The sequence below is a fragment of the Nilaparvata lugens genome, chromosome 13 (assembly GCF_014356525.2).
Source record: "Nilaparvata lugens isolate BPH chromosome 13, ASM1435652v1, whole genome shotgun sequence".
Taxonomy (NCBI): Eukaryota; Metazoa; Arthropoda; class Insecta; order Hemiptera; family Delphacidae; genus Nilaparvata; species Nilaparvata lugens.
The window spans coordinates 8,269,345-8,279,487 of record NC_052516.1 but is presented as its reverse complement, the minus strand read 5'-3'; the positions used below and the strand labels follow the sequence as shown (position 1 = coordinate 8,279,487).

Here is a 10,143-nt window from a genome sequence, read left to right as displayed (position 1 = left end):
TATTGTTAGAATCTGGTTCTATGACTATGTAAAATAATTTGAAACTAGTGTTTGATAATTTATTTATTGCTCTATAATTTATATATATATATATATATAGTGAACTAGCCGTCAGGCTCGCTTCGCTCGCCATATCCGTCTAGCCAGGGGGCTCCGCCCCCTGGACCCCCGACTGGATCGTCCAAGAATGAGATAAGCAGGCTCGCTTCGCTCGCCTGCATTTTCCATTTGAGCATTTTTATCATATGTTAGGACAATCCAGTCGGGGGTCCAGACTAAACGTCGACAGAAGCGAGCCTGACGGCTAGTATTATAATATTCCCAGGATTGAAGTAGCAGTGCCCAATCAATTTTTCCGCGATAAATGCATTTAAATCTTCAACTTGGTGCCAACCTAACAAAGTCAACTCAACTTAATGCCAACCTGACAAAATTATTAATTTAGTTGCCAGTTAACAACTGTTTCGAAGAGGTACTCTATCTAGATTATAGTTCTATAGTAACATATGATATGGAAATTTCAATTATAATTAAAAGATTTGGAGAAGAAGAATATACATGCTAAAAGACGAACTTTAAACCCATAAAAACAACCCTTAGAGTTAAAATATTGCCAAAAGATTTCTTAGTGCACCTCTAAAGGGCCAACTGAACATACCTACCAAATTTGAACGTTTTTGGTCCGGTAGATTTTTAGTTATGCGAGTGAGTGAGTGAGTCAGTCAGTCAGTCAGTCAGTGAGTGAGTGCCATTTCGCTTTTATATATATATAGATAGAAGATAATAGATACGGTATTAATCTATTTCAGCTTCCACTAAGAATTGCTAGTTTATAAATGAATTCTTTTGAACTATTTTTTACGTCACTACGCAGTCTGATTTTTGGAAAATAGGTACTGAAGCTATTAAAAACTAGTACTAACGTGTGGAGCGCTTTCGGGTTTTTACATCCACTTTAACACTGTAGTGTCATCAAAAAAGAATTAAATAACTTAATTATTGTCAATATCGTTTAGTCTGCTCAATGAAACTTATATGTCTAGTAAGGATATCCCATAGTATAGGGTGATAATGTTCCAAATTTCATATGGAAAACTCAAGCCGATGGTCATAGTAGGTAGTTATTTTACTTTCCTTGCCCTATTACCATAGGTAAGGAAATATATATAAAAAATATATAAATTATAAAATTATATAACCAAGATACTTAAAATATTTTAAATAGCACAAGAATTTCAAAATAGACTAGTGGACATTTGCATACTTCAATTTTCACTTGATAGAAGTGACAACATTAATAACAAGCTTTTCTTCTAATAATCGAATTCATAGATTGTGTGAAACATGTCTGTAACATTGTACTACTTACCCGCCCGCTTCAAGCTGGTTTCAATGCCCAATAGGGGATCGGCTGTCGGGCAGCTTGGTTGTCGTTAGCGTGTGAGGAGCTTGGTTGTCGGGTACGATCACGACAATCAGACCCCTCATATCCAGCAGGGGATCGGCTGGCGGAGAGCTTGGGTGGTTGTCGTTAGCGTGTAAGGTTGTCACCGACAACCAAGTTCCTTCGTCCCAGTAGAGGATCAGCTGTCGGGTTGAAGGCAATGGTATATTTTGCCAGGGGATCGACTGACGCCTGAGATCAAAATTCCGAGCTTATAGTCCGTACAAATTTACTTCAGACTTGGAGGAATATGCAGCGCAGAGAAATTGAGGGAGATCAGCCGATGACAGTGATTAATAGTCATAGGTAGAAGCACACTTGCCAATTTGTCAGTCGTCTGACTGCTTTCAGACAGGAAACTTCGCATGTGTAGCATGAGCACATGAACAGTCACTAGAAGTTGAAGAACGCTGGCCGCTTCAAAACGGCAACATCGCCCCTCTGTATCCCTCCCGTTATATGCTTTCTCTGCTGCGCATGTCCATCCCAAGTAAGAAGTGAATCTGTAGAGAGTATAGTTGTCGGGGTGACAGGTTGGCGACGACCCCCACTTTCAAACTGTAGTGTCATCAAAAAAGAATTAGATAATAAACTAATATATATTATTGTCAAGATCGTTTATTTGCTCCATGAAAACTTATATGTCTTGTAAGATATCCCATAGGGTGTCTATGTTCCGAATTTGTTAACTCAAGCCGATAGTCATAGTAGTTATTTATAGTGAAGCTATGTGACGCTGGTAGTCTCTCATACTGTGCCGTTCTTACACCCATCCGGCCAAAAAAGTAATAATTGACAGTAGTCGGCGATAATCGGCATGAAATTTGGAACATAAACGACCTATACATATTTTTAATATGTGGATATTTCCTATTTTAGTTATAACAATGTGAAACATTTCTTCTATATCCAGTTTTGAAGCATCTAAATTTCAAAATCTACTTTGTAAAAATACTTGAGGATTGAAAATTCGGTGAATTGAAGAACTACAAGGCTTGACCTATTTCGGACTATGTGTTATCTAAACTTGGGAAAGGAATAGTATTATAATAGTACCTTATTTTTCCTCTTCCTATCATTTTGATAATGTACTTATTGTATAAATGAATGAATACCATGGGATATCTTCGTATGATATATTTTATCTATGACAATTCATAAATTAAATTAACCAGTACTAGTGAGGTACACGCTATAATGGCAGTATTTTTATTAACATTAGTGTTGCTATCCTTCTCTGGCATTCAACAAAGCAGACAGCACTATCCTCTTCTACCTTATCTTTTCTTCTCCTATCTTTTCTCTGAGGCGGGAACTTCCCGTAAGGGGCTCCACACCACAAAAAGCCATACGAATCGAATTTTTTAACCCATTTTCTTTCAATGTATTGAGATATATGTAGGGATTGCTGACTGAAATGACAAGACTGGGTTAGAAGATTATGACGTTTTATTAACAAACGATGTAGTTTTAATAATAAAATTATAAGTTTGAATTGTCATCCGTCATAATCTAAGCTCCCCTGGGCTTCTTTGACAGAGGGCGACCTCCCTCCTTGAATCCGTTCCTGTAAAAAAAAAAAAAAAAATGAAAAATATATTAAAAATCTTTCGAGATGCATTCGGCCAACACTCAATACTAATATTCCATGAAACTATCAATGGATATCTTAGAAAGTGATATCTAAATAAATCAAGTGAGTTTGAACATATAAATTTGTGTTTCGGATGGAGACGTTAATTTGTCGGTCCCGGCTGCCTAACAGTCGTTAGGTCATGTCAGACGCCCTGAAATTGATCAGATGCGACCTGAAAACTCTGACACCAGACCTGAGCTAGCCAGGTCACTCGATATTATTATCATAATTTCATTTATTCACTAAAATATATCCATAACATTATATATCATCATTCATAAATGAAATTTTTTGAGAATGTTGATTTTATATTCATATCCAAATTTTAAATGTACGACACATACTAATAACACTGTAGGTTTAATAATAACTGACATGTCACCAATCATTTGAGTCTTGAGACATTTTCAAAATTTGACGTTGAGTCACAATTATTAAGGAATGAATAAAAAAATATCCACTGAGATGTAAAACACATCTGATGGCATTGATATAAAATGAATCAGATACAAGTAGGCTATAAATTTAATTAAAATCAAACTAAACAAAAACTAGCATCTCCGTAAAGATACTTCAATCAATCGTTAATACCATATTAACAGGCAATGAAGTTAAATATAAAGCTGCGTACACATATTCGTGCTTCCAACCCGCACCGAGCACGCTCCTCCCTCGTACCGCCCTCGTACCACCATCGAACCACAGTCGCACCGCCCACGCACCCATCATGAACGTTACAGAAGATGTTAGAGCTTCTCGCGTTCCCCGGTCGAACCACTATTGCTCGCCGGTCGATTATCAATCGCTCTGCTGGAGTGACGTTCGGTTGCGGAGCAGAGCGACAGTCTGTACGCACCTTAAGAAGCCGTGTTTGAATGGTTGAAATACACAGTTTTCACGCGTACCGCAGTAGTGTGAGCAAGTCTTCGAGAACACATGAACTCTTGGTTAAAGTGTGATTTACTTTAATCACTATTTTTTGTTTTCATTTTATTTTACAAGAAAGCACAGTTCTGGGGCCTATTGCACGAGAAAATACAAACAAACAATATAAGCCACAAATATACAAGCAATATTAGCTTGCACCATAGATAAACAATATCCCAGGGTATAGGGCGTTCATGTCGCAACTTTTACTGCTATCTCAAGCCGATTACTGTAGATTTTTACTGTTTTGACCGGGTGAGAGTGTATGAACGGCACAATATGAGAGACTACCAGCGTCATAAATCTTCAGCTTGAGATAACAGTAAAAGTTGCGACATAAACGCCCTATACAATGGGATATCTACTTACGCTATTGTTTCTCTATGCTTGTACTTTCTCATGCAACAGAGCCCAGGATAGAAAAACTAAAAATACCTTCTACTATTTCTCTCCAGAGTTTAGATAACATTAAAATAATTTGAAATACGATTATTTCGTTGGTTGAATATGAAGAGTTGAGACAAAAGCCTGTTTAATTTTAATCATTATTAAATGCCACGAGAACAAATCATAGAGGGCGTTTTAGAAAAAAGGCTTCTGTTTGGTTCTCGTAGCATTCAATCATGATTAAAATTCAGCAGGCTTTTGTGCAACCGGGACTTGATGTTACTTAAGAGGAATTCTGACAGTTTAAAGGGGATAGTTTTAGGTGAGTTCCGAACTACTGACCTGAACCTCCTGCGGACGACCTTGAGGTGACGCATTCTGCCAGTACCTGTGGTCTTCCTGCGCTGGGCCTTCACGCTCCAGTTATCTGCAAATTGAAAACAAAATTAAATATAACAAATTCAATAAAAAGTAAAGATTGATCTTACCAAACACAAAAACTAAAACAGTAATTTCATTCACATCTTCCAATTTCATTCACATCACATTGTGTACAAATACTTGACATGAGGAAAGGCACAACAGGCTCATGCCCAAAACTGTCCCATTTCCAATTTATACTATACTGTCAAAATCAAAATGTTGGTTATGTCACTTTCACTTATTATTCATCTTAATGCCGCATATACACGTTGGCCCAGCCTGGGAGAAGGTGAATTCCTTACGAAGGCCAGCGCTGGCAAACCACCCATCCACACACTGGTGCTGGTCGACATTGGCCTTCATTGGACCAACATGTAGATACGGCATTAGATTTAAATCAAGTTTCAAGCAAAATATAGAAAAGAATGACCGGTTGCACACAAGTGCTAATAAACGTCCTCTTCCACTTCTGATTGGTTCTTGTGACAATTATTCATCATTCAATCACCGTTAAAACTTGACAGACTTTTGTACAATCGGGCTCACATTCTCGTAAATATAGTGTAAATGGAAGAAATTAAGTAACTAATAGGCTTGATCAGTAATTGAAATTTTCTTTCACAGTTTTCAGCAGTCCAACGTGTATTTTTCAAGAGTGAACATCATTTCAAGCCTATTCTAGAATTATTGAGAACGAATAAAATAAGAGAACAGTAAGAATATTGTTTTCGGTGAGACAATTTAAAAAATATATCAGAAACATTTTCCTTTTTTTGGGTAGGTGGGTTCCTCTGAATAAAAAATTAATAGATACTAACAGAATCCCCTAAAGTTGAAGGGTAGTTGTAGGTCACTGTGAAGCAAATTTGGTTTGATCAGTTTTAAGATATCAGTCACATTGTTCAGTAGTCCAACGTGTATTTTAAGAGTGAACATCATGTCAAACCTACAATCAGTTATTCAGAGTCTAGTATTAAAACAAACTACTACAGGAGTTCATTCATCAAACTAAAAATACCCGGATGGTATTACAATTGAACACCAGACTGGGACATCAAGTGCCGGTTTCCGAGCTCGGGATTTAGCTAATTTCTTGACTTTAAACAGCTGGAGTAAGAGAATTGGCTTTCCGAAACGGGGCGTAGTCGCAGTCATTGTCAAAGTCACGTTTAAATTAAATTTCAAAAACTATAAAATTTAACACAAAATAAAATTAAGAGAAAATAGAGTAAAGTTTCAGCTATTTTGAATTATTTAGGGATGTTTCAATTCGTAAAGGAAAAACGTTTTCAATTATAGAAATGAGAAAATCAAGATTGAAATAAAAACTGCGACTAGGCCTACGTCCCATTTCGGAAAGCCAATTTTCTCACTCCAGCTGTTCTAAGTCTAGAACTTTGATAAATCCCGAGCTCGGAAACCAACCCCAAGAGTCTGAGCGAGTTGCAAAGCGTTAGTTCAAGGGCCAAGCCACATGAGACGTTTTTCAGACAAGTCGGCAGAACAGGAAGCCCAGTTGGCCGTTATCTCTGATTGGCTGGTTGGGATTGCGTTCAGGAATCAACTGATAATCAGCCAATCGCAGATCTGCGATTTCTTCCAGCCCTGCCAACTCGTCTGAAAAACGCTTTATGTGGCTTGGTCCTTAATGTTTTATTACACTAGGGACACCAGATTTTGGCGATCGGCTGATGTCTCACTTGAGTCACCAGACCCGCCACCATTCCTAGTTTATCAGCTTGCTTTACACATAGACTCCAGAATTACAGTAGGTCCCCTATGTACTCTGGGTCTCACCTCTACAACCCGCTGCCATCTAGCCTAAAAAGTATCCAAGATAGGAAAGCCTTCATCAGGAAACTAAAGCACTACCTAAGCAATAGACCATACTACAGTCTGGACGAGTTTGTAGACGAGCACACCTACAGACCATAAGGAATAAATTACTCCTACAAAGGGAAGACGAAATGACGATTCCCGCAGCCCTGGCTGCTGGTGAAGATCACTGAAGTATCAAGTATGAAATGGAAACAAGCGGTGTCTCTTTATTGATTGACTCTTTATTGCCAGGTCTTCCAAGACCCATTGCATACTATCACTACATTATAATGAAAACAAATGAACAATTAACATATTCAGAACAGGAAATAGATATGTAGATGAGTAGATAACTTCTAGAAACAAAGAGTAGAACCTATTTGTTACACAGAATAGAAATGAGAATACACCTAAAATTATAACAATACTAAGTAAATAAAATGACTCAAATTTTCTCTCTGGTAAGCAGCGACATATCCTGGTGTCCTTATGTAGCACGGGCCTTAATGCTAGCTCAACTAAACTAGTAGTTCTGTGAACAGTAGACCTCACGCAGTATTCTCATCCACAAGTACCTGATTAAAACTATAGACCTTATGGAAATACTGACAGCAATAGACTGGCTTCTCCACACATCTGTCTATTCACTTGTCAGCTGATTTATGATGAATAATTTTAGTCTGATTTTTACTCTAATATTGGCGTATGAAGGAGGCTCCTTTTTCCTTTTATATTATCCATGAAATGCAAAATTTTCAAAAACCTCCTAAATACGTCGACGCGCAATAAAAAAAGGAACATAGTACCTGTCAAATTTCATGAAAATCTATTACCGCGTGTCGCCGTAAATGCGCAACATATAAAAATTAAGAGAAATGCCAAACCGTCGACTTGAATCGTAGACCTCGCTTCGTACGGTCAATAATGTAATAGATTGTGAGTGACTATGTTAGTAAGCTGACAAGAATTATCTAATTACACACTTTGATCTACAAAAATAATCTTCAAAAACTGAAAATTCTTGTGACTTTTAAAATCAGTTGACTTTATGTGTCATATCTGGTCCACAATTGTATCATATCTGCTCATTATTGTGAGTTCCGAACCATTAGGTGAGTGAAATATTAGGCTAGGCACACACCAGTTAGTCAAAACAAGACACGTTTAGTCACAATAGTTCACATAGTTGCTTATGAAGACATGTCTAATTGCAATGACTAATCGGTGTGTGTTGCTTCATAAGCAACTATGTGAAGTATTGTGACTAATCGTGACTATGGTGAGGTCCACGTTAAAATGACAGTATTTGATCAACTTTGGTTTTGCTATCCTTGTCTATCATTCGACAAAGCCGGTGGTACTATCCTTTTCTAGGTCCACAACGATGACAATTGTTTTTGACAGTGTAGAAATATAATTAATTAATGCAGACTCGGTTTTGCTATTCTTCTAACTTTTTCCACTGCCATTATAACGTGGACCACACTATAGTCTTGTCTTGACTAACTGATGTGTGCCCACTCTTATAGATGAAGGTTTGATCAGTGTTAAGTAATCAGTCACATTGATCAGTAGTCCAACGTGTATTTTAAGAGTGAACATCATATCAAACCTTATATCAAATTACTATGTAATTGCTATGAAATACAATAATTTAATTAAACTTCTGTCTACCTTGGAAACTCAAGTACAGACCATTCCAAGTACAGTATTAGTATCTGATCGCATGTAAGTTATATTTCAAGGAATGCCAATAAATTTCAGCTATAAATTCTCGAAATAATATTTGAAAAGCTTCAAATTGTGAGAAAGGTCTCGTCGGGAAAACATGATAAGAGAAATAAATAGAAGTAGGCTACTAATTTGGTGGGTTTCAAACCACTAGGTAAGTAAAATAGCAAAGAAGATAGAAAAGTTTGATCAGTTATAGAGTATCAGTCACATGGATCAGTAGTCCAACGTGTTTTGTAAGAGTGCATAATTTCAAACTTTTATTCAAAGGGATCAAATAGCCAATAAATTCTATCATTAATTATTACATGGAAACCTAAAATTTTTCAGGAATAAGAAATACCCCAATTAAATGGTTTGATCAGTTTAAGAGTATCAGTCAAAACGTTCAGTAGTCCAACGTGTATTTTTAGAGTGAACATCATTTCAAACCTTTTTCCAATTAGATGGGGCCTTGGTGTCTTCATTTTCAACGGTGCCAGAAAATTAGACATGTTAAGGTGCCTACAGATATACGCGCCGCGAACACGAGCAATTCACTTTTAATCAGCTTACTATATCTGTATTTTTACAGAAACGGTATAAGATATAAATATAAAAAGCTTGGCATCAGCTGATTAAAAGTGAATTGCTTATGTTCGCGGCGCGTAATCTGTACGCACCTTTAGATTTAAGCTATTATAACTACAAACTGTAGATATTGTTACTTACAATGCCTCAGCTTAGCGCATGGGTATCCACATTGAGCGCATGACTTCTTCTGGATGTGATAAGACGAGCGACCACACCGTCTGCAGAGGGTGTGAGTCTTATTACGCCGCTTTCCAAAACTTGAGGTACCTTTCGTCTGAAATAAGTTTACAAAAGCAAATTAAATTATGAATATAGTTTCTAAAAATATAAATTGTATCATCAACAATTTTACAGCAATTATAGTTAGCTAGAATATCTCAAAAAGACTTGAGCTACTGACAAGAAAGTTCAAGTTAGGCTATGACTGAACCAAAAGCATAGTCAAGTTTTTTAAATAAGTTGGAAGTAAATAAAAAAAAGAACCATAAACTTGATAAATAATGATAAAACAACAAGTGTTACCAAGAATTAAACAATATAAGTAACATTTTATTCATGATGTATTTGACTAACCTACCAAACATAACCTATAAATTTGAGTTATGTAGAACTGTTACAGAAGAAACATATCAATAAATTAATTAGTGAAAACTGCAATTCAATAGGACTTGAAATTTGAATAAAATTGATATTAGAAGAAATTGAACAATAGTTATTGATGAAATAAACGAAAAGTTGAAACTTGAAAGCATACCACATTGTTGTCAAGTGTTTACTTTATTTGAACGGTCTTTCAAAAGCTATAATTAGTTTTAAAGGATTAAATAATCTATAAGAAATAAAGAAATGCATTGAAATTTTATCTAATGTAGAGGATGAAGTTTATATTGAAGGATAAATAATTAAAATTTACTCACCATTTTGCTTCAAGGGGACGTAGCCGGAATAAGGCCGATTCCTTTTTCAGATGACGGAAGTAGGAAGGCGTACCATCTTGAAAACTCAAAAACTCCTAGAAAATAATAATAATTGATGAGTTTCTCATTCTACAAAAGACTCTATTGGAAACAAAATTTGTATTAGAAATAGAAAATTAAAATTTTAATTTATTGAAAAATATTATTCGTACAAGAATTCAGATAAAACTTTTCTCATCAAAAAATTGTTATCAGGTTGGGTACACTGCAGTCTGTCATTCAATTTC

At 36.2% G+C, this 10,143-nt stretch overlaps 1 protein-coding gene across 1 annotated transcript; it reads right to left on the bottom strand.

The window, feature by feature from the left end:
* Positions 1-2,875: 2,875 nt before the first annotated feature.
* Positions 2,876-10,143, bottom strand: LOC111058931 (60S ribosomal protein L37). The gene is made up of 4 exons (XM_039439720.1): positions 9,857-10,143; positions 9,078-9,213; positions 4,737-4,821; positions 2,876-3,011 (listed from the first exon to the last, which is right to left on the bottom strand). Exons 1-4 carry the CDS (start codon positions 9,857-9,859, stop codon positions 2,957-2,959), a joined length of 279 nt encoding a protein of 92 aa, XP_039295654.1. The 5' UTR covers positions 9,860-10,143; the 3' UTR covers positions 2,876-2,956.

Excerpts from the sequence above, each read along its gene's own strand:
- LOC111058931 (XM_039439720.1), bottom strand. Across the intron at positions 4,822-9,077 it reads ATGCGCTAAGCTGAGGCATT|ATAACTGGAGCGTGAAGGCC; the intron begins GTAAGTAACAAT and ends TTCAATTTGCAG. Across the intron at positions 3,012-4,736 it reads GTCGTCCGCAGGAGGTTCAG|GAACGGATTCAAGGAGGGAG; the intron begins GTCAGTAGTTCG and ends TTTTTTTTACAG.